At 53.9% G+C, this 24,151-nt stretch overlaps 2 protein-coding genes across 13 annotated transcripts in view; both read left to right on the top strand.

Moving 5' to 3' along the window:
• NAA60 (N-alpha-acetyltransferase 60, NatF catalytic subunit) overlaps positions 1–22,188 on the top strand; it is a 43,026-nt gene extending 20,838 nt beyond the window's left edge. For 8 of the 12 annotated variants that reach the window (XM_054533330.2, XM_024233642.3, XM_024233644.3 and 5 more), the window contains 5 exons: positions 11,511–11,626; positions 14,590–14,719; positions 17,667–17,763; positions 18,538–18,772; positions 19,875–22,188. In XM_054533330.2, coding sequence (XP_054389305.1) covers positions 11,517–11,626; positions 14,590–14,719; positions 17,667–17,763; positions 18,538–18,772; positions 19,875–20,031 — 729 coding nt within the window. In that variant the 5' untranslated portion in view covers positions 11,511–11,516 and the 3' untranslated portion in view covers positions 20,032–22,188. Of the gene's footprint in view, positions 1–11,510; positions 11,627–12,761; positions 12,781–14,589; positions 14,720–15,140; positions 15,339–17,666; positions 17,764–18,537; positions 18,773–19,874 lie in introns of those variants that run through there. The other 4 variants (XM_054533332.2, XM_024233647.3, XM_024233648.3 and 1 more) reach the window with 3 other exon arrangements.
• LOC100442711 (N-alpha-acetyltransferase 60, NatF catalytic subunit) lies at positions 19,998–22,188 on the top strand. Its single transcript, XM_054533334.1, has 2 exons — positions 19,998–20,236; positions 20,642–22,188. The coding sequence occupies exons 1-2, from the start codon at positions 20,220–20,222 to the stop codon at positions 21,183–21,185; spliced, it is 561 nt and encodes a 186-aa protein (XP_054389309.1). The 5' UTR covers positions 19,998–20,219; the 3' UTR covers positions 21,186–22,188.
• Positions 22,189–24,151: the final 1,963 nt, after the last annotated feature.

Consider the following 24,151-nt stretch of genomic DNA (forward strand, 5'->3'; position numbering starts at 1 on the left):
TCCCAAAGTGCTGGGATTACAGGTGTGAGCCACCACGCCCAGCTAGATTTATATTTGATAGTTATTTGATTCCAGAGGATCTTAAGTGCAAACCCAGAGAAGCAGAGAGTAAAAAGCAAAAAGGCAACAAAACCCAGCAGATGGTGATGGAAAGGGAAGAAGCCAGGCAGGGGCAAGCGGGGACAGGAAGTGCTCTGAAACCCGACCCTCTCTTGCTGGGCTTTCTCCTTTTAAACTGAGGAGCTGCCGTGTCCATCTCGCCCGCTGCTTCCTAGGCAGTACAGAGGGTTTCCTGTAGCCTTAAGTTCTCTTTCGGAGAACAGACAGATTCTTGGTTGAGCCTTAAACAGGGTCCAGTCTTGGGTGTTAGTCAAGAATGCTGTTCAAGTAAATACGTTTTACTATCATTTGATTCCCATCTGCCCCCAAACCTGGTATTATTTACAGGTAGTTTTGTTGTTTTGTTTTTAAACCAAACAGGTTGACCTACTCACTCAATCTGAGTTAGGAAATATATTCCAGGCACAACCTATCAGGCGGTTGCCTGAAAGCATCACTGGGACAAAGGTGCTGCCCTGGCAGCCACCCTGTTGGCTCCATCCAGCCCACACCTCAGTTGTCTCGAGCTGCTCTTTCGGTGGGAATGTGAGATCTGGGAGCAGAGACTCATCTGCACCCCAATTTTCTATTTCAGAAAAAGGGGCCAGGTGCAGTGGCTCAAGCCTGTAATTCCAGTACTTTGAGAGGCCGAGGCGGGTGGATCACGAGGTCAGGAGATTGAGACCATCCTGGCTAACACGGTGAAACCCCGTCTCTACTAAAAATACAAAAAATTAGCCGGGCGTGGTGGCGGGCGCCTATAGTCCCAGCTACTTGGGAGGCAGAGGCAGGAGAATGGCGTGAACCTGGGAGGCGGAGCTTGCAGTGAGCCGAAATCTTGCCGCTGCACTCCAGCCTGGGCGACAGAGCGAGACTCTTTCTCAAAAAAAGAAAAAAAAAAAGAAAAAAACAGGAAACTCGTCCGAAGCAAGAGAGGCAGCCACGGGGTCCCGTCTTGGCAACACATCTTCTGGTCCTCTCTTTAGCATTCTGTCCTTCTCTTGGGTCATGTTCTTGTCTCTCTTCTTCCTCATCCCCTCTTCGTCCTTGTCATCTCCACTTCTGACACTGAGTGGGGCCACAAAAGGTGAGCCGTCCTTCCTGCTGCCCCCCAACAATCCAGCCCTGGCTCAAGAGCAGGGAAGGTGCTGTCCCCCAGGCTGCAGACGGGGGTTAGTACAGCAACCTCAGACGGCTTCCTCTCTGGGGGGACCCTGTGTGTCTTGGGTGCAGTTTCGAGGAGGATGCAGTGGGATGGATCCCTGCCTTCTTCCGTGTGACCCCTGCGGTGGGGGAGCATTCCTGCTCAGCCCAGGGGATGGCGCTTTTCGTGTTTGCCGTGAGATTCCTCTAGCAAAAGCAGTGGGTTTTGTGAGTATTTAGGTAATGGTGCCAGAAAGCACCACGACACCCTGGTATGTCCCCCCCATGTAATCAGAGTCTGACTCTGCTCACTGCTGAGACCCCGATACCCAGGGTAGGGCCTGAATTTTCAATGCAATTTCAATAAATTAATGACTAAATGGATTCTCAGTTTGAAATGTAAGGCGTGACAGAACGTTCAACCCAGGGAAGATTGAGTCAGGACCCGGGACCTTGCCAGAACACCTGTGGCTGTTGCTGTTGTTAACTGAGGTGTAATTAACATGCAGTGAAATACATAGCTTCACCCGGCAGATCCACACATTTTCACAACTGCGAAACAGGACGCAGCACATCGCCATCGCGCTTCTCAGCTCCCCCTTCACCACTCTGGGTGCCAGCACCAGCAATTTGTTTGGCCAGTTCCAGAGTGTCATAAAAACAGAATCCTCCATTGTCACTCCTCTGTCCTTGAAGAGATATGCATGGAGTTGTATGCGGCCACTCTGCGGGCTCCTCTCGGCACATGATGGTCTTCAGAGAGAGGCTGTTTGGAAATAGAGTGGTGGGTGTTTGCTTCTTGTCACCTGGCAAATGATTCATTTTCCTGCTGCTCTGACACTTCGGAAGAAGCCAGGGCTGCTGAGGAGAGAGGGCTTGCTCTCACTGGGCAGCTGCTCGTTTGAGAAACAATCCATGCGTGGTGTTAGCTGCTGACATCCTCCACGTTTAGCCCTTGAGCCCGTTTCACTGATGTGCAAGACAGTGGCCTGTATCTGTCACTAATGTGCTTTTCTTTTTCTCCCCTGTTCCCCAAAGACAGGAGTGTGGAGTTCATGAGTGTTGGATTTTTCAAGCTAGTAAACCTTGCAGCTGCAAGTGGTGTTTAATTCTTGTGGTATGGATGAGCACATGCTAATCTCCCTTTAGCTTCTCTTGAGCAGAAGCCTGGTGTGCTAACGGGCAGGACTGGGGTGGTGCTTTGAGAGGAAGAGGGGGAAGGTGGCCCGAGAGGGAGATCTACTGAGATGCGAGCTGCTTGGAGTTTGGGGTGGGGATTCCTGGAGGGGCTCTGGGTTTTGCAGAGGGGCAGCTGTTGGTGCACCTTCACCAGTGTGCTGGGGCAGAAAGTGGGGTGAGTGAGGAATAAGTGTTTGAAGGGCAGGAGTAAAGCAGAAAGGTGGCAGCAGGTGTTGAGCTGCAAGTGGTTCCATTGCCTGGAAAGGAGGTGGCAGGGAGGCCTGCCCAAGATGGGTGCCTGCAGGGTGCGGACAGCCTGTCAGAGGGGAGTTTGTGCAAAAGAGATTGAAAATGTCAGACAGTGGGTGCTTGGGCCAGAGAGAAAGAGCCTGAGGAGCTGGACCAGGTGTTGGGGGGCAGCCTTTAGAAGCAGCGTTTCATGCAGCCTTCCCAGCAATCCTGAGGTAGGTGGGAGAATCTTCAGGCTACAGCTGAGAAGCTGGAGCATGTGGCGGGAGATCCGTCTCAGAACACCTGAGATCCCTGCAGGGTCTGGGAGCATGTTAGGGGCTCAGAGTGCAGGTAGGGACTGGCAGGGAGGAGCTGTGGGCGGGAAGGGAGAGAAGGGAGGGCAGGGCAGTGTGGCCATGGCCATCTGAACACTGGGAGTCTGCTCCTGAGGTCATGGGCGGAGGCCAAGGCACTTCTCAAGCCATTAAGAGGGTGGCCTTTCCAAGCGCAGCATGACTTGTTGGTCTTGAAGCAGTGCCTTTGAAGGAGGAGGAGTCCCCCGTGGACTTGGGGCATTAGGACAGGGACTGCCAAGAAGAGAGGGCACTAGGAAACAGGGTTGTTTTTCACTTTCTTACCTGGGGTGCAAGTGGAGCACCCTGTGGGCATCATGAGGGTGTCAGGAAACCCTTCTGGTAACTGAAACGCAGTCCATTCTGTGTCCCCCAGATTCTGAATTTTCAGCACCTGAAGTGGCGGGGGATGGCAGACACACCTGTGGGTGCTGGAGACATCTTGGCGGCCCTTCCTCCGGTTTCGCACCATAGCTCCCTGTGGGCTGAGCACATGGGGCTCCTGGGCAGTTGTTACCGATGGAGGGTATCCAGGTTCTTGACATCTTGAACAAAGAATTGGACAAAATGGCACAAACAAAGCAAGAAAAGGATGAAGCAACAAAAGCAGATTTATTGAAAACGAAAGTACACTCCATAGGGTGGGAGCAGGCCCTGGTTACGGAATTTTCTGGGGTTTAAATACCCTCTAGAGGTTTCCCATTGGTTATTTGGTGCATGCCCTATGTAAATGAAAGTGATCTGCGATCAGTCTGATTGGTTGAGGAAAGCAGCCAACCAGAGGCTGAAGTGAAGTTACAAAGTTACATCCTATGCAAATATCTGATTGGTTGTGGAAAGCAACCAATCAGAGGCTGAAGTGAAATTACAAAGTTGCACTCCTATATAAATGAAGACTTGGCCCGAGACCAGCTTGATTGGTTGCAGGAGGGGACCAGTCAGAGGTACTTTCAGTTCTTGATCTGCCTGGTAGAAAAGCAGGGCGGTGTGAAGGGAGCAGCCTCTGGTTCTTCTGTTACTTTTGGGGATGGAAAGTTGGGGTTTTCCTTTGGATTTAGTTCTAAGAAGTCAGCATGAATTGGCCTTAGGTTCTCTGCCTCCAGACCCTATTCTGCTGCCTCACAGTGATGTTGATCAGGGGCTCAGCTTGGCTCTGCCAGTCCAGACACCAGCCCCTTCCAGCTACTGCCAGGCCTCGGAAAGCAGTCTTGGTAACGCGTCCTGAGAGGTCATCTCCATGTAAAAGAAATACGAGGTCTGCAGGCAGCTCAGGAGCATGGAGTTGGGGGAAGCAGAGAAGGCACGAGTGCTGAGACGCAAGCGCGGCTTTTGTTTGGGTCAAGCAGGATCAGTGCCTCCCTCCTTGGATCGCTCCACCTCCAGAAGGCGGAGAACTGCGATGCAGACCCAGGAGGCCAGCCAGGGGAGATTTCTCACTGCAGGCGTGAGCCTTTGAAGCTTCAGGTTCTAACTTAAAAATTCAAGGGAGTGGCCGGGCTCAGTGGCTCATGCCTGTAATCCCAGCACTTTGGGAGGCCAAGGCAGGTGGATCACGAGGTTAGGAGATCGAGACCATCCTGGCCAACACTGGCCTGACAAGGCCAACAACCTTTTCTCCACTAAAAATACAAAAATTACCTGGGTGTGGTGGCACGTGCCTGTAATCCCAGCTACTTAGGAGGCTGAGGCATGAGAATCGCTTGAACCCGGGAGGCAGAAGTTGCAGTGAGCCAAGATCTTGCCACTGCACTCCAGCCTGGGCAACAGAGCCAGACAACGTCTCAAAAAAAAAAAAAAAAAATTTCAAGAGAGTTTCACATTCTCCCGTGCAATACTTCCCTGCTTGTTGTAGTAGAATGTGTCCTGTGCCTTTTTAGGAACATGTTCTCAAAGATGGCTTGGGCAACTGCGACTTTAGTACTCTATCCCCCCAGCACTGCCTGGGTACCCATCCTGTTTGGAGGGCTCAGAGCAGAGAGCACCTGCCTGGCGGGGCTTCACTCTGGCTTCACCGTGCTGTTCCCTGTTATCAGCACTCTTGTCCCTGTGTCCTTCGGGTGGCCTGCAGGGCAATGGAAGATGAGTACTTAGTAGAAGATTCTAGGTGGGCACATGAGGGTTCCCTGCCAGCACCAGGGCTTTGTTCACACAGGTGGTGCATGAAGCCATCCAGCCAAGAGCCAGGGCTTTGTGCCTCTGAGCCCTCAGGCACTGCATCATCCTGGGCCTCAGCTCCATCCCTGCCGCGTGTCTGTCTCAGCATCACTGTGCTCAAGGAAGGTCGCCACCAGATGCTCCTCTGTGCGCCAGGCCTGCTGGGGCTGCCCTGGGGCCTGGAAAGTGCTTTAACCAGGTCCTTTGTCTCGTGTCAGGGGATGGGCTCCAAGGTGGGTGTGGTTGGAACTAACTTTGCCATCTGCTGGAGGGCTTTGCCCCTGCCATTCCTTGAGCCCACACATACTCCAGGGGTGACTGACACAGTTGGTTTTGCATCAGAATTGGCCATTGCCACCTCTGAGGGGCTGGGAAATGGGTGACCCTGCCCCCAGCAGACAATGTTGGGGGAGCAGCTTCCCGCCAGGCCTGGCTCGGGGCTTCTCCAGGGAAGCCCAGGTACACCTCCCAGCCTGCAGATGAAGGTGCCTGGAATGGAACTCGCTATTCCCAGGGGCACAGAGCTCCCGTCACAGCGGCTGGGTGACAGCAGCAATTCTCGCAGATGTTCAGGCCCTGGGACCCCAGAAGTGAAATGACCCAGGGCGTCAGCAGGAAAGGAGGCCCCACTTTTTCAGGACCTCTCCCTCCAACTCCATGTCCTTCCCATAGCTGGGCCCAGCGTGGCCCTCATAGCCAGCCCCGTCTCTCTCCCCTTGGGCCTGCTGTGACTGCAGGCATGGATACACTGGGGAGACGGGATGTAGAAAGCTGTGGGAAGAGGGAGCAATGGCAGGGCAGGGCCGCTGGCCCTGCCTTTGGATCATCTGTGACTTGATCAGCACGAACCCCTGACTCTAGAGGAAGGCTGATGGGCCAGGGCACATGTGGGTCCCCCTCACTACCTCTGCAGCAGTGGACCTACAGCCGCGCTCTTTGACCCCATCTCTTCCTTTCATGGGCACACAGGCAACCTGAGTCTCTGTTTCGTGCACCTTCCTGCCTCTTCTCCTCTGCCCATCAGTTGGGCCGAGACACATGTGCTGTGATGCATGCTGCATTTGGCCCTGACTTAGGTGTGATACGTTTTCATTTTTAAATCGAGGAGTGTAAAGAACTGGCTTCCAGAAACACGGAAGCACTTTTAGTAGGGATTTGAAAACCTGCAGATCGTTGTATATCTCAGAGCCCAGTGTTTTTCTTGAAAGTCACACTGGAAACAAATGAGGATACTGGGGGAAATGTGCAGTCCCAGGACTTGAGAGATGCGAGCTCATTACGAATCTGTCTTTGGTATCAAGCCACAATATAGAGATTTGTGAAAATCTTTAAAAATCAACTTGACTGGGCCGGGCGCGGTGGCTCACGCCTGTAATCCCAGCACTTTGGGAGGCCAAGGCAGGCGGATCACGAGGTCAGGAGATCGAGACCATCCTGGCTAACACGGTGAAACCCCATCTCTACTAAAAATACCAAAAAAATTAGCCAGGCATGGTGGCAGGCACCTGTGGTCTCAGCTACTCTGGAGGCTGAGGCAGGAGAATGGCATGGACCCGGGAGGCGGAGCTTGCAGTGAGCCGAGATCGCGCCACTGCACTCCAGCCTGGGGGACAGAGCAAGACTCCGTCTCAAAAAATAATAATAAAAAAAAAGATCTGGAACGTTTTTGTCCCCTCAGGAAGTCATCCCTGCCCCAGGCATCCACGGAGGTCAAGGCCTTGCCAACCCCACTTCCTGGGCCCAGCTCTCAGGCGGGTCTCCCTGTGGCCTCCAGACCCCGGCTGTACCGGCTGGTTTTGCAGGTTGCCTGCGCTCATCCTGCCCTCTCCAGTGAGAGCTGAGCCGGTGGTGTTTTTTTCAGAGCCAGCTGGCCCTGCGGGAGCTCAGAAACCTGGGCAGCTGGGCCTATGGGCTCTGGAGTTCTGCCCAGGGTGGCCAGGTGGGCAGCTTTTCCCCCGTGCTGGTTCCTGTAGCAAGGAGGAGGCCGTGTGCTGTGGCCCTTGTGTCAGGAGCCATCTCTGGAAAGGCTGAATCGAGGAACCGGCCTCTGCCTCGTCCGTCGATGTTGTGGGGTTAGTGGCTTTGTCCCAGAGGTTCAAAGTGTGGGTAAGTGGTTTCTGGGTTTGCCAGTTTTCTTAGCCCTTAGGGGAAAGGGGGTGGGAGGCTGCCCTCAGCTGGCTTCGTAAAAACACAGTATCTGTGCTTGAGTTACACGCCCAGCGTCCTTTTGCGTTTTGAGACCTCAGTGGAGTGTGCGGGCCCTGAGTAGTATCCACCCACTGACAGTGAACCAGATGCTGCCCCCCTGTGGTTCCAGTGCATGTCAGTGCCAGCCACGTGCCCAGGACCCACCGTTCCCAGGGATACAAGGTCTCACGGCCCATGGTGGCAGCTGCGACAGGCAGCGCTGCTTTCCAGGGCTCTCAATGCAGACAACAGAGGCCTTTCATTCAGTCACCTGGAAAACCCACCATCCACATTGGAAACCCAATCTCTCTGGAATGAGAAATTTGGTTGGTTTTCTTTAGCTTTATGTTTTTTTGTTTGTTTGTTTGTTTTGTTTATTTTTTGAGACAGAATCTCACTCTGTCTCCCAGGCTGGAGTGCAGTGGCACAATCTTGGCTCACTGCAATTTCTGCCACCCAAGTTCAAGCAATTCTGCTGCCTCAGCCTCCTAAGTAACTGGGATTATAGGTGCCTGCCACTGCGCCCAGCTAATTTTTTTGTATTTTTAGTAGAGACAGGGTTTCACCGTCTTCGCCAGGCTGATCTTGAACTCCTCACCTCATGGTCGGCCTGCCTCGGCCTCCCAAAGTGCTGGGATAACAGGTGTGAGCCACCGCTCCTGGCCCTGGTTGGTTTTAAGAACATTTTCAAACATCCACGTGGCATACCTGTCATCCAGATCTAACGCTCATTGACATTTTGCCACTTTTTTGCTCCAACTAAATTAAACTAAATTCTGGAACATTCTGTCATTTTGCCCCCGCATATTCCACTGTGCATCTGTTAATATAAAATATGGACTTTTTGTACATAACCACAAGGCTGTTCTCACACCTGACAAGATTAACACCTTCATCTGTTCTTTTAGAGGTTTTGTTTCTTTGTGTGTTTTTTGTCATCTGTTTTGTTTTGTTTTGTTTTGTTTTGTTTCGTTTCGTTTTTGAGTCAGAGTCTCACTACGTCACCCAGACTGGAATGCAATGACGCCATCTCAGCTCACTGCAACCTCCGCCTCCCGGGTTCAAGCGATTCTTGAACCTCAGCTTCCTGAGTGGCTGGGATGACAGGTGCACCACCACACCCGGCTAATGTTTGTATTTTTAGTAGAGATGGGGTGTGTTCGTCCATTTTCATGCTTCTGATAAAGACATACCAGAGACTGGGTAATTTATAAAGGAACCAGGTTTAATGGACTCACGGTTGTACGTGGCTGGGGGGGCCTCACCATCATGGCAGAAGGCAAAAGTCACATCTCACATGGAGGCAGGCAAGAGAGAATGAGAGCCAAGCAAAAAGGGAGACCCCTTATCAAACCATCAGGTCTCGTGGGACTACCACAATAACAGTGTGGGCGAAACTGCTCCCATGACTCAGTTATCTCCCACCGGGTCCCTCCCAGAACACATGGGAATTTGGGGAGCTACAATTCAAGATGAGATTTGGGGAGGGACACAGCCAAACCATATCATAGTGTTTCACCATGTTGGCCAGGCTGGTCTCAAACTCCTGACCTCAAGCAGTCCGCCTGCCTGGACCCCCCAAAGTGCTAGGATTACAGGTGTGAGCCACCATGCCTGGCCCCAGCTTTTTTTTTTTTTTTTTTTTTTTTTTTTTTTTTTTTTTTTTTTTTTGAGATGGAGTCTTGCACTGTCGCCCAGGCTGGAGTGCAATGGCGCAATCTTGGCTCACTGCAACCTCTGCCTCTTGGGTTCAAGTGATTCTTCCGCCTCAGCCTCCTGAGTAGCCGGGATTATAGGCACCTGCCATCACGCCTGGCTAGTTTTTATATTTTTGTAGAGACAGGGTTTTATCATGTTGGCCAGGCTGGTCTTGAACTACTGACCTCAGGTGATCCACCAGCCTTGGCCTTCCAAAGTGCTGGGATTACAGGCCTGAGCCACTGCGCCCGTCCTGTTTTTAAAGGGTCTGGAGTCAACAGTGCATGGATCCAGAACCGTGGGAACAAAGGGGTGGACACAAGGGCGGGGTGGGGGGTGTGAGTTTAGAGAGGCTTCTCCCTGTAAAGCTGAGCATGAACTACTTGGCACGCCTGATGTTGAACCACGAGCTGAGAACCACACAAGTTAGGAGTCAGAGCAGAGCTCTTCAGGACGTCAGTGTTGGCCCTGTCCCAGGTCTAGGGGATACTGCGGGAAGTGGCTGGACTGAGCCAAGTATCAGCTAGTAGTGGGTGCTCAAGGGTGGTGTAGAGGGGCACCGCCTCCCTGCCAGCGTTGTCCTGACACTTGGACCCCATCAGCTCGTTCCAGCAGACAACCACCCTGGGGAGGGGCCTGGCCATCTCCACTCCACAGAGAAGCCTCCAGGAATCTGATTAACTAAGGCTGAGCCAGCAGAGACCACATTCAGTGTCTAAATTCCTCTCCTTGTCAGGAAAGGGAAAGTTGTGCAGAAGCCTGGACAGTGGACGGCCACGGGCACTTCCCACCCATGGCAGCAGGAGGGCAAGAGCTCAGAGAGGCTGGGCTCATCCCGCCAGTGGAGTGGGGACTGCCAGATAAAAGACGAGGCCTTTCCTGGGCAGTGAGTGAGTCCTGGGAGCCCAGGGGCTCTGCCTCCAGACCTTGCACCTGCCCCCAGCCGCTTTCACCTGCAGATTTCACAGCCTTTCCTGATTCTTGTTTGACTCGGTCATTTCTGTTGGTGATTCCAAAATAGTGACTTTCTAATTCCGTCATTATTTCTACTTTTATTAGCCAGCATTCTTCTGTAAAAAAGAACTTTCCTCAACGCTGAGTTGAACTATGCAATTCCTCCTAAAAAGGGAGGATGAATGCAGCATCTTTTCCCATTTATTTTTGGGTTTGTTTATTTATTTATTTTTAGAGACAGGGTCTTGCTGTGTTGCCCAGGCTGGTCTCAAACTCCTGGGCTCAGGTGATCCTTCCACCTCAGCCTTCCAAAGTGCTGGGATTACAGGCATGAGCCACCATGCCCAGCCTTCCATCCTTCCATCCTTTCCTTTTTTTTTTTTTTTTTTTTTTTTGAGACGGAGTCTCACTCTGTTGCCCAGGCTGGAGTGCAGTAGCACAATCTTGGCTCACTGCAGCCTCCACCTCCCGGGTTCAAGCGATTCTCCTGCCTCAGCCTCCACAGTAATTGGGATTACAGTTGCCCGCCATCAAGCCTGGTTAATTTTTGTATTTTTAGTAGAGACAGGGTTTTGCCATGTTGGCCAGGCTCGTCCTGAACTCCTGACCTCAGGCAATCCACCCACCTCAGCCTCCCAAAGTGCTGGGATTACAGGCGTGAGCCACCACACCAGGCGCCATCCTTTCCTTTTAACGACCAGTTTCCAACTTAAAGAACAAAGGCCTCTGTTTTCCCCTTCTCGGTACCCAGCACTTGGCCGGCCAGCCTTCCTCCCTCCATTCCTCTCTTCCTTTCTATAAAAACTTCCTTGTTAAATAAAACAAGGGGGGCTGCTCCTCCAGCCCCTGGATTGGATGTACTTTCCTGATTTAAAGAAGTCCTTGGCCACTCGTGACCCCGACTTGAACTGTGGTGTCCCCCAAAGTCTCTTTCTTTCCGCCCAGGAGTGTTCACTTGCTGGGCGGGAAGGAGAAATTGGGGTGTGACCCACTCAGCACAGACCCACGCCCTAGTCATAAAGCCGCACCACTTCCCCTGCAAATCCAGCCGTTCACTGCCCCGGCCGCTGGGCTGCTTTGAAGGGGGATGAGGCATGGGGGCTGCTGAACCCACAACTGTTATTGGCAGCCACTGGCTGGGGTTGAGAGAAGTCAGGCTGGCTGCGGCCGTTGACCCTCGGAAGGACCACTGTCATAAGATGTGAGACCAGTTAGGGGCAGCTCAAATGAGGAAAGAGGCTGGCCAGGGCTTCCCTCAGCTGGGACTGAGCAGTGAAGGGCCTGGTTCCCCATCCTGCCTGCACTCCTGGGCCTGGGTCTTCTCAGCAGATGGGGGCGAATGCAATGCCTCTTGCGAGAGTGATCAGGAGAGGCAGAGGCCTCTGAGTGCTGGCTGAGGGGCGTCCACCCGTGGGACATGCTCCATGCTCTTCTGTCACGCCTGCCTCACAAGCTGAGCATGAGGAAGACCAGGCTGTGAGGTGACGCGTCCCCTCCCACCCTTCCCCACAGGTGTGAATGACAGAGGTGGTGCCATCCAGCGCGCTCAGCGAGGTCAGCCTGCGCCTCCTCTGCCACGATGACATAGACACTGTGAAGCACCTGTGTGGCGACTGGTTCCCCATCGAGTAAGTGGAGCGGATTGCAGGGTTGGGGAGAGCCCATGAGCCTCAGGTGCAGAAGCTGGGCGGCAGGGTTGGGGGCCTCTTGGGTCCTTAGGACCATGCTGCAAAGGTGGGAATGGCCTGGAGGGGCCACAGGGGTCCCAGGTTACCCAGCTCATCTAGGGACCCCTGCTCCTGGACTCTTTCCACCTCTCAGGGTGTGCAGAGTTCCCCAGAAGGGCTCTGTGAGAAATTTCAGTTACAGAGCTATCAGGTGTGGTGCTGTTTATAATTCAGAAAATTTAGAAGCCACTCAAGTATCTTAACAGCAAGGAGTTGGTTACATGCATTAGAGTAATTAGAGTATGTGCATATAAAAGTGTTCATATAAAAGTGCAATATTATTCACCCGGGAAAAAAAAAATGTCAAAGAGTTATATTTTTTGATAGAGAAATCTTTTTGACAAGATATTAAAGGAGCCTGTAATCCCAGCACTTTGGGAGGCCAAGGAGGGCGGATCACCTGAGGTCAGGAGTTCAAGACCAGCCTGACCAACGTGGAGAAACCATTTTGTATACTAAAAATACAAAATTAGCCGGGTGTGGTGGTGCGTGTCTGTAATCCCAGCTACTTGGGAGACTGAGGCAGGAGAATCGCTTGAACCCAGGAGGCGGAGGTTGTGGTGAGCCGAGATTACGCCATTGCACTCCAGCCTGGGCAACAAGAGCGATACTCCATTTCAAAAAAAAAAAAAGATATTAAAGGAAAAAAGGCAGTCTAGAAAACAGTATGTACCATGATCCTATTTTTATTTGAAAACATGTACAAGATAAAATTTTATAATGATAGGTATGAAATGAGCGGGGGTGAAAAAAATTTTACAAGGGGGTATGTACCATTTAACAGTGTTTCAGTATTTGAGGTGGGTAGATTAATATTAGGCCCTATGATTGTTTCTTCTTGTCTGTCTTGTCTACAATATATGCACATACAGCTTTTCTGATGAAAAAAGTTGACACAAACTTTGAAAATGGAAAATGGAAAATAAACAAGATCTTGCCAGCCACCAGCATTTCCTTGAGTGTTCACCTCAGACTGACTGAACCTCATGCTCTTGGCAGGGCGGTGGCAGGGACCCCTGTGCATCTCTGTGGAAGTGGGAACTGTCACAGTCCAGGTGATGTGGGCTGGCGGTGGCAACATGAGTTAAAAAATTGTTCTTGGCTGGGTGCAGTGGCTCATGCCTATAATCCCAGCAGTTTGGGAGGCCGAGGCAGGCCTGAGGTCAGGAGTTCGAGACCAGCCTGGCCAACATGGTGAAACCTCATCTCTATTAAAAATACAAAAATTGGGCTGGGCGCAGTGGCTCATGCCTGTAATCCCAGCACTTTGGGAGGCCGAGGCAGGTGGATCATGAGGTCAGGAGTTCAAGACCAGCCTGTCCAAGGTGGTGAAATGCCGTCTCTACTAAAAATACAAAAAAATTATCTGGGCATGGTGCAGGCACCTGTAATCCCAGCTACTCGGGAGGCAGAGGCAGGAGAATCGCTTGAACCCAGGTGGCAGAAGTTGTAGTGAGCCAAGATTGGCACTGCACCCCAACCTGAACGACAGTGAGACTCTGTCTCAAAAAAAAAAAAAAAATTGGCATGGTGGCGCGCACCTGTAATCCCAGCTACTCAGGAGGCTGAGGCAGGAGAATCACTTGAACCCACGAGGCAGAGGTTGCAGTGAGCTGAGATCACAACACTGAACTCCAGCCTGGGTGACAGAGTGAGACTCCATCTCAAAATAAAAATAAAAATAAAAACGTGTTCTTCAGCCCAGCAGTTTCACTGCTGGAAACGAATCTAGAGAAATAAAAGCTGCAGTGAGTGCATAGATCAGACTCTGCCCAGGGCTGCCTGAGAGCCAGTGGAGCTATGCTGGACCGTGGGCCTTGGCCATGTGAGCCACCCAGCCTGCCTGTCTCTCCTGCAGCCCTCGTGGGCCTAAGGTCTCACGTTCCCAAGACTGTGACATGAACCGGGCTGTGAGGCAGCAAAACTAAACCTACACACCCGTGAAACTTCACGTGCCTCTGCCCTCCTGACCTTGTCTCTCTGGGGCTGGGGCTGGATTCGCCTGTTAATGACCATGTCCTGGGCCTTTATGCCCACTGTTCTTTTTTCCCTGCTCTGCTCAGAGGGGTCTTGGCCTCACATTCCCCTTAAGGGCGGGTTCCTCCCTGTCCGGGGAGGCATTGTAAACCCAAACGCCTGTCAGCTATGAACCCAGCTCTTCCTCACTCCCCTAGTCTTCAGTGTCCAGAAGTCTCACAGATTCTTGTAGGCACTCATCCAGTGTCCAAGGGTGTCAAGGGCCCTGAAATCTTCACTCATCTCTTGGAGGAACAGGGCCCTGCTGGTGACTCTCCATAAGTTGCTTCCATGGAGACAATTTCATGTTGGATAAAATTATTTTTCCCGGGCCAGGCGCGGTGGCTCACACCTGTAATCCCAGTACTTTGGGAGGCCAAGACGGGCGGATCACATGAGGTCGGGAGTTTGAGACCAGCCTGACCAACATGGAGAAACCCCATCTCTACTTAAAAAAAAATACAGAATTAGCCGGGCGTGGTGGACATACCTGTAATCCCAGCTACTCGGGAGACTGAAGCAGGAGAATCGCTTGAACCCAGGAGGCAAGGGTTGCAGTGAGCCAAGATCACGCCATTGCACTCCAGCCTGGGCAACAAGAGCAAAACTCTGTCTCAAAAACAAAAACAAAAAATTTCCCATCAGAGATCCCCAGTCCTGTCTAGACCACTGCTTTAAGAAGGTGGCTGTGACAGTTAGGTAGAGACTAAGTGATGGGCAAACTCCTCGTCAGCCTTAGAGCAGCAGGCAGAAGTGGCCCAGAACTCCCTGTGGTTCTGATGTCTAGAGCACGACCATAGTTGGACTTGACCTGTGGCAGGTTCACCTGAGTATGTTCTGTTTCTCAGGTACCCAGACTCATGGTATCGTGATATCACATCCAACAAGAAGTTCTTTTCCCTTGCTGCAACCTACAGAGGTGCCATTGTGGGGATGATAGTAGCTGAAATTAAGAACAGGACCAAAATACATAAAGAGGTACGTACGTGTGGGCGGCGATGACTTGGCAGACACTGTCACTGGACGGGCCAAGGGGGCTTGCGATGGAATCATGCTGCCTGCTCCACAGCCATCGTCCAAGGAGCCTGTGACCCAAGGAATCCAAGTGGCCAATGACACTTGTCCCCGGCTGGTGCGTGTGTGTGCATGTGTGTGTGTGCGTGTGCGTGTGTGTGTGTGATTTCGTGGTGCGTGGGCCTCCAGTCGTGCCCAGCAGCAGGCTTCATAACCACTGTCGTTCTGAAGCAGGAATGAGCACAGATGATGCATTGAGAATCTGCAGTTATAACGTGCTGTGAAAATATCCCTGATTTGTGTTGGCGGCAGTGTCATAGAAACCGCTAAGATTGTGTGTTGAAGGAAATGCTAGTTACAGTTAGAGGTCAGGGAAAGTACAGAGATAATTTTTTTTCCTCTAACTTCACAGAGCCCTTTAAGATCTAAGAACCCTTTGGGCATCCGTGGACCCACCTCAGTCCCACTTCAGGCTAGCAAACCCCACTCTGAATGTAAACAGTAAGACCATGGCCACATTGTTCCAAATGGTTGACTGTAGTCAAGATTCTGCGTGATAATGTTGGTCATCCCAGCATCTGAGGTAATGTTTACCACCCGAGGATTTAGCCAAGGAGGGGAAAACCCACCAACAACTGGCAGATGGTTCAATTTGTTTGGCTTGAGGTTATTTCTTTAAAAGTTACGAGAAGGGGCCGGGCGCAGTGGCTCATGCCTGTAATCCCAACACTTCGGGAGGCCGAGGCGGGCAGATCACCTGAGGTCAGGAGTTCGAGACCAGCCTGGCCTACATGGTGAAACCCCATTTCTACTAAAAATACAAAAATTAGCCGGGCATGGTGGCAGGCGCCTGTAATCCCAGCTATTTGGGAGGCTGAGGCAGGAGAATAGCTTGAACCCAGGAAGCAGAGGTTGCAGTGAGCTGAGATCGCACCATTGCACTCCAGCCTGAGGGACAAAAGCAAGACTTTGTCTAAAAAAAAAAAAAAGAGAAGGGCTGGGCACGGTGGCTCACACCTATAACCCCAGCATTTTGGGAGGCCCAGGTGGGCAGATCACGAGGTCAGGAGTTTGAGACCAGCCTGGCCAACATGGTGAAACCTTGTGTCTACTAAAAGTAAAAATAAAAATAAATTAGCCAGGCATGATGGCGCATGCCTTTAATCCCAGCTACTCAGGAGGCTGAGGCACAAGAATCACTTGAACCCAGGAGGCAGGGGAGGTTGCAGTGAGCGGAGATTGCACTATTGCACTCCAGCCTGGGTGTCAGAGTGACACGTTGTCTCTAAATAAGTAAATAAAAGTGCAAGAAGGCATGTCTCTCCCTTTAAGGACCTGAATCCACTGGCATCTACCCTGTTTTGCCTGTGGTCATACTCTGTCTGGCACAGCTTTTTTCTCCTGAGTCACTTTTTCTGTCCTAGCTTCTTCCTGAGCTTTTTTCTTTGATTTTTAAGAGCTAAGATGTAGCAGAAAGCAAGTGTCAACATTCTTTTCTCTCCTTTTTTTTTTTACTGAAATGGAGTCTCACTGTCACCCAGGGTGGAATGCAGTGATGCGATCCTGATCCCGGCTCACTGCAACCTCCGCCTCTCAAGTAGCTAGGATTTTAGACATGCACCACCACACCCAGCTAATTTTTGTATTTTTAGTGGAGATGGGGTTTCACCATGTTGGCCATGCTGATCTGGAACCCCTGGCCTCAAGTGATCCGCCTGCCTCAGCGGAGTGCCAGGATTACAGGTGTGAGCCACCGTGCCCAGCCTGATCTCTCTTCTTGATGGGACACACGGTCCCACCTTCCCCCCATGACTCATTCCCCTGAACCCCCTCCCCCTCCGGGTGGCTTTCCTGAGTGCCCCTGGTGACTGTGCACCTGCCCCCAGGTGGCGGCTGGGTCTCTTCCTCCTCTTGAATGTGTTTGTGTTCCCTCGAGGCCAACATGGGGACCCTTTGGCTCGTGTTCCCGGCTCTCAGTAGAGGGCCCTCTGGCCTGCACGCTGGCACTCATTCGTCTCGCCCCTTCCTCTCAGGCTTAGTGAGTTCAAGGTCAGGGCAAAGTAGACCCTGTTAAGAGATGTCAGCTGGGGAACAGACACCCTTCCTGCAGGCCTGGAGTAACAAGAGTGATAAGGACGCCTTCCTCCCTGGACTGACATGTCCGGTTGAACTGTGGCTTGAAGAGGGCTGGGAGAGAGGGAGCCTGGACAGGCTGACCCCAGCCCAGCACGTGGGAGCAGAAAGGACTTCTTGTTCTTTATGAGTTGGAAGATGATGAGAGCCTCATGCTGATCAGATTCATGACTCCCACCTGGAATTCCATCTCTAGAACCAAGAGATGGTGGGTGGCTTCACACAGGTGTGGCGGCGTCCTCTGCCTGTGGGGGCAGCAGGAGTTGGATGGCCGCCCAAGTCTCCCTCCTCCAAGACCACCTGGGGCAGGGTGCGATTCTTTAACTGAACCTCTAAATCTTTGTATTCGTCTACTGTCCTGCATCCAGGCGTACCAGGTGACATGCGTGCATTCCCATGAGGCCCGCGTGGTGACATGCGTGCATTCCCATAAGGCCCGCGCGGTGCTGTGTAGTTGTTCCCTTCATACCATAACTTTACCTTGTGCTGGCATCAGAGCCTCATGCCCGTCCTTGGCTAGTCCTCCCACACACCCCCAAGAGAAGCTCCCTTTGTGTGTGTTCTTCTTTTAGTCGTTTTTCACCAGAAGGGTGTAAACGCTCTCATTTCCTTGGGGAGTGGGGGCCCCCCTCCAGTACCTCTTGATTCTGCCCCTCCTAGTCAGTGTCCCTCTGGCTGTCGTGGTGGGGAGTCGGTGTGGAGCCCGCCTGGGCCGTGCTGTGCAGTGAGCTGTGCACCAGAAGTGTAAGCCTGACTTTCTCTCTGACTCTTCCTCTAGGATGGAGATATTCTAGCGTCCAACTTCTCTGTTGACACACAAGTTGCGTACATCCTGAGTCTGGGCGTCGTGAAAGAGTTCAGGAAGCATGGCATAGGTAAGAGCAGCTGGGCCCATGACTTGGCGCCCATCGCCCCCTCTTGCCCCATCCCACCCCCATCCCATCTGCACCCAGTTGCTTCCCTGGCCCCAACAACTCTGGCTCGTGAATATGCTCATGAACATCCCTCAGTCTCATCTTCCATCCTCATTCCCGTCTTGGGCCAGACCTTCATCATCCCTCCCCTGCCAGCACACCCACCACCTTCAGCCATCCTCTTTCCACATGCCCCCAGGCCTTTCTGCCGCAGCCTCGCTCAGCCCCCAGGATGAAGCTGAGGAAACCGGCACCTCTCACTCCTGCTGCCGCCACACACACAACTCACGTGTATTCACTGCTCACGATTCAGAGTAGAAAGCGTGAACACGCACGAGGAAGCAGCACTCACTGTTTCTCCGATGTCCCGTCCCGCTCGGCCACACGGCCAGTGAGCGGCAGAGTCTTAATTTTAAGCCCAGGCCCATCTAGTCCATGTTTTCCTGGGCTCATATTTACCCTGTTTGTTGTCTGAAAGGGAGTCTCCATGCGGTCCCAGCCCATGGGAGGGTGCTACCAGGCCACCTCTGCAGTCCCTCCCAGCGGTCTGTAGCTACCAGGCTCCATCTGGCCATGAGATTTTAGGGACTTTGACAGTGGTGGTGAAGAAAGGCTGGTCTCTGATACGGTGGGCCGAGACATCTCTGAGAGACTCGTGCAAAGCCCCTATCCTAGCCCAGTCATCCTTCCTTCCTAACTGCTCCGCCTGCATTACCTTTACCTCTTCTCCCCAAGGTTCCCTCTTACTTGAAAGTTTAAAGGATCACATATCAACCACCGCCCAGGACCACTGCAAAGCCATTTACCTGCATGTCCTCACCACCAACAACACAGCAATAAACTTCTACGAAAACAGAGACTTCAAGCAGCACCACTATCTCCCCTATTACTACTCCATCCGAGGGGTCCTCAAAGATGGCTTCACCTATGTCCTCTACATCAACGGCGGCCACCCTCCCTGGACGATTTTATATCCTTAACTTCTGGGGGAGAGGGACTGTGGCTTCCTGTCCATAAGGTGGCAGAGCCAGTGAGCAAGTTGGAGCTGTGATCCCCCTCAGATGATGTTCAGGTGGCCAAGCTTATGGACGCTTCTCTCCCTCACCTGATCGTGTTGTGGGTAAACCTGACGCACATTTAGGTAAATCGAGTTGCACATATTACCATGTTGCCTAGGCTGGTCTCGAACTCCTGAGCTCAAATGGTCCGCCTGCCGCAGCCTCCCAAATTGCTGGGATTATAGGCATGAGCCCCACACCTAGCTGGAGAGCCTCCTGCTCCATTTGCACTGGGGATCAGCAGTGCACAAAACAGACAGGATCCCCTGTCCTCCCAGAGCCTGTGCTAGCAGAGGGGAAACAAGTGCGGTGAGAAGAGATTTTTACTTTTTTTGAATACTTGGGTTCAAACCTTCCTTATGGGATGCATGACGCGAAGTTGTGCCCTTCCCTGCTTCCTCCTCCTCAACTCTCCCTGGCCCCTGACGGGTGGGAGGGAAGCCAGGAAACTTCATAATAGTCACAGAATGTGGCCCGAAAAATGCTGTGCGTGTGTGTGTGTGTGTGTTTTCAAATTCATGAGTCTAGGATTTATTCATTACATAGAATAATAAGCAGGAAAGAGAGGGGTGACCCCAGACTCCACAGGCCTAGCTTATGTGAAGACGGGCATCCAGGGAGTCAGCACTGTTGACCCTCTCCTTGTCGTAAGGACAGGGCTCTGTCCCTCTTGCTGCTCCAAGGGTTGAGAATCTAGGGAGAACCAGAAGCACCTGTCTTCTCCCAGGCCCCTTCCCCACCCCCTGTACATCCCTGGGTGTGGTGTCCACATGCCTGCGGCCTCACTCAGAAGGCCCTTCTGTCCCCAGACCCCACCCTCTGTTATTTAGCACAGCAGAGGCCCCTTCGTCTCATGAGCCTTTCCAGCTCTGCAGAGGCTTAGCGGGCTCTCAGCCTCCCGAGCCTGGCTTGCCGTCTGCACACAGTCCCACAGGCCACTGCGTGGGCCCCTGATGACTGTGCCCTGGTGAGCGTGGTCAGGGCAAGTCGGAATCTTCCTTAACAGAGCTCCACGGACTACATCCAGCACCTGGGCTCTGCACTAGCCAGCCTGAGCCCCTGCTCCATTCCGCACAGAGTCTACCGCCAGGCCCACAGCCTGCTCTGCAGCTTCCTGCCATGGTCGGGCATCTCTTCCAAGAGTGGCATCGAGTACAGCCGGACCATGTGATGTCGGCTGGGCAGCCGCCACCAGGCCCCACCCTTCGGCCCCCCACAGAGCCCGCCTTCCTGTCCATCTGACCCCTGCTATCTTCTGCAAGGAGCTGCCAGCCATCTACCGGGCTCGTCGGCCTGCCCCAGCTGCAGGCCCGGTGCTACACGGGCTCGGGAACAGAACATCGTGGGCACGCGCAGAGCATGCCCATCCGTGGCAGGTACGCCACAGCAGACAGGAGGGTATGGGAGCTTGGTGCCTCCAGCCACAAAAGCTGAAGGCCCTGGATGGGCACAGAGAACGGCAGAGCTGGAAGGGGCCATGGGGACGGCAGAGTCCACCACCTTGTGCACCAGCACAGTCCAGAGGTTTGGTGACTTGTGCCAAGCTCACACAGCAGGCTCCACGGCCACTGGGCTGTGCACCCGACTTTGGATCCATCAGTGCCTTTATTTGTGTGGGGACCGAGAGGCGCCTAGTGGCTGCAGGCAGACACCATGGCCTGGAGAAGGGCTCATGGTCCTGGAGCACCCAGGCCCAGCTGTGTGGCCCATAGGCGGGGTGTGGGGTGGGCAGAGCGTCTCCGCCGGGCCTTTACCCTGCCCTGCTCTTCTCTTTCCCACAGGCTCTTCAGCTCCCCTTCCTGCTTCTGGAAACCTCTGCCTCTGCCCGCTGCCCTGGCCCTGCCTCCCTGTGCATGCACCGTCCCCAGGGCTGACCCAGTGTGGCTGCATTCACTGGGAAGGGGCTGCCCTCACTGGGCCTCTCCCACTCCGCTGCCTGTTCTTGCAGCTCCTTCCTGGAAAGCTGGAGGGGACTTTCTCCTGCAAGGGAGGAACGCAAGTATTATGGACACACTTGACCGTAAAGGCACAGGAGCCTCGGAACAAGGGGGCGCAATAAAGGGAATGGCCCGTCCCCCTCCAGAACCAGCCCAAAGAAGCCTGGAGGGGGGTGAGGAGTGGCCCCCACTCCTCCGTGAGGGCCTGATGAGGAGTGGGCAGCCTGGGGGAGGCTTTCCTCGCAAGCACAGAGCTCTGAGGTTCAGCCCCCCGGCACAGGCGGTCACACATTGGGACGGTTCCTACCCTTCAGTACCTTCCATGCAGTTACCAGTGCCCTGGGAGGTCACACTGCCCATCAGACCATGGCATGCTCCATTCAGCTGACCTGCTGAGGACAGGCATCGCCGAGACTCTTTGGGTCCTCCCCGCCCTCCCTTATGCTGCCACAAGCCGCTGCTCCGAGGCCTGGCCACATGCAGACAGGAGGAAGCTGAGCTCGACATTAGGCCTCAAGGCTGCCATGTGTTTCGTAGGGCCTGTCCTTGTGGGCAGGGGGCAGTCGTGTGCCTTGTGGGCCCTCAGCCTCTGAGGGCAGAGAGGCTGTCAGTGCCGCAGGTGCATCACACACTTCTAGCATCCTCTCCACCCTGCATTCCAAATGCTGCTTGCTGCCTGCCCTGCCCTCCGATGCAGGGGTGGGGTGGGGGGCGGAGTCCCGCCCAGCATAGCTGCAGTATCACAAAGCCATGGCAGAGGGTCCTAGCGGCGCCACCCTGCCCCAGCCTGAGGAGGAGGGAGAGGGAGGAACAACCCTGGGCAGACGGGGCCTCAGGGACCTGTGTCCTTCCTCCTCCAGAGCTACCCAGCCGTGGGCTCTCAGGGTGCTGGGGCAGCCCCAGGTCCCCTCTTGACCTCAGCTGGGGCCAGGGGCCCTCAGAATGAAGGCAGGCCCCAGGCAGGAACAGCATCCCCCTCCTTGACGGTGCTGGCGGGAGGGCCGCGCCATGCTGACTGCCTGAACCTCTGCTGACCTGACGGTGCTGGCGGGAGGGCCGCGCCATGCTGCCTGAACCTCTGCTGACCTGACGGTGCTGGCGGGAGGGCCGTACCATGCTGACTGCCTGAATCTCTGCTGAGGCTGCCTGCCTGCCGGGCCCAGCTCAGCGCCCTCTCCACTGCGAATCAGCGGCGATCATGTGATTTCTATTTCTGCCCCACAGGGTAAGGGACGAGTCTTCTGGAAGGCTCTGCCATGGACATTTGTCCTCAGGCTCAGAGGCCCCACCCTGCCCCGCGCCTGCCCCTAATCACTGCAGTGTCCAGCCCAGTGATGAACAGATTGTAGCATTCTGTCTCATTACGAGCAAATAAATAGACTTTCATTGGAGTTCGTCACATCCTGTTTCCCGCACCTGCCTGGCTGCAACTCGGTCCTCACCCTATAGCTGAAGTTGGCCTGGAGCTGCTTGTCACTGGCAAGGCCCCAGGATGGCTTCCAGATAAAGGGGCCAATGGTTTTGTGTGATTAACCCTGCCAAAGAATGAGAACCTTTGGCCGGGCACGTTGGTTCACGCCTGTAATTCCAGCACTTTGGGAGGCCGAAGTGGGCAGATCATGAGGTCAGGAGATCGAGACCAGCCTGGCCAACATGGTGAAACCTTGTCTCTACTAAAATACAAAAATTAACCGGGCGTGGTAGTATGCACCTGTAGCCCCACCTACTCTGGAGCCTGAGGCAAGAGAATCGCTTGAACCCAGGAGGCGGAGGTTGCAGTGAGCCGAGATGGCACCATTGCACTCCAGCCTGGTGACAGAGCGAGACTCCAGAAAAAGAAAGAATGTGAACCTGGGGAAGAGGTTCCAAAGAGTTGAGAAGCTATTAGGTCCTTTTTTCACTGGAAGGTCCCCAGCAGCTGCCCTGTCTGGGCATCTCTCTGGCTGTAGGCCTTGAGCTGGGGCCCAGTCCAGGCAGGCGGCTCCAAGGGTGATTTGGTGCACCCCGCTGTGGAGCCTGAGGTGCGTGCCCGCCCAGCACAGACCTGGTGCTTCCGTCAGCCTCATGGAAACTTCTGGCCACCCTCAAGGGATGATAATGTTCCTGTTAGAGATGAGAACTGGCTCGGGGGCTGGGAGTTACCAAGGAGCCACACAGTTTGTGAGTGTTGGGCCCAGGCCTGGGCCACTCTGAAGCCTGCGTGGCTGCTCTGTTATACCATTCCTGTGCCTTTGACCTCAGCCAGTGGCCGGGAGACATGCAACTTGCCGAGGGTCCTCCCAGGAGAGGGTCTGAAGCATCTGCAAGATGGAGTAGGGGTGAACGCTGGTGCCCTGGGAGGCCAGGCAGCTGGGCACGGTGGACACGTCTCCAAAGCCATGGGGTGAGTGAAACCAGATTACCCGGCTGAGCTTGCCCACGGGCGCGTCTGCTGGGGAGGCACAGTCTCGGTTACTCCAGCAAGGACAGTTTCACCTTTGCTGATGAGTCAGCTTGCGGTTAAGAGGGTAACTCTTGGGGGCCCTTGGTCAATCGTGTGACCAATTAGTAACTTGCCCAGGTGGGGCTGCGGCTCCTCAGGCCCTGCTTCAGTGAGGCCAGGCAGGACTGCCGCAGCTCCAGGCCTCTCACCACAGCCCCACCGGACCGCAGAGCTGGGACACAAACGCTCCTGCTCCACTGAGGGGCAGAAAGGGAGTGTGGGACCCAGGGAGAGGTAGGACACACACAGGATGCACCCAGACATAGCACGGAGGCCAGCCCTGAACGGAGCTGGCTCTGCCCCAGGCCTGCTCAGGGTTGGAGCCCGAGGCAGCCTTGGGTCTCCCCGCTCCCTGCACACACCACCCAAAGATCTCCTATAGAGCAGGGGTCCTTCATACTTTCAGGACGGAGACAGACTCCTGGTCCTCCATTCCCAGCCCACCGGTGTTCGGGGACTTACGGGTAAGGGGCATGCCCAGGGATAGTCAGTGTGTATTTTCTTTTTTTTTCCTGAGATGGAGTCTCACTCTGTCGCCCAGGCTGGAGTTCAGTGGTGTGATCTCAGCTGACTGCCAGCTCCACCTCCCGGGTTCACGCCATTCTCCTGTCTCAGCCTCCCGAGTAGCTGGGACTACAGGCGCCTGCCACCATGCCTGGCTAATTTTTTGTATTTTTAGTAGAGATGGGGTTTCACCATGTTAGCCAGGATGGTCTCGATCTCCTGACCTCGTGATCCGCCCGCCTCGGTCTCCCCAAGTGCTGGGATTACAGGCACGAGCCGCCGTGTCCGGCCAAGGTCAGTGTGTATTTTCATGAGCGTCCACTTGCTCAGGCCAACTGCTGCTTTCTCCACATCGACTCCCGCCCCAG

The sequence above is a fragment of the Pongo abelii genome, chromosome 18 (genome assembly GCF_028885655.2).
Source record: "Pongo abelii isolate AG06213 chromosome 18, NHGRI_mPonAbe1-v2.0_pri, whole genome shotgun sequence".
Lineage (NCBI taxonomy): Eukaryota > Metazoa > Chordata > Mammalia > Primates > Hominidae > Pongo > Pongo abelii.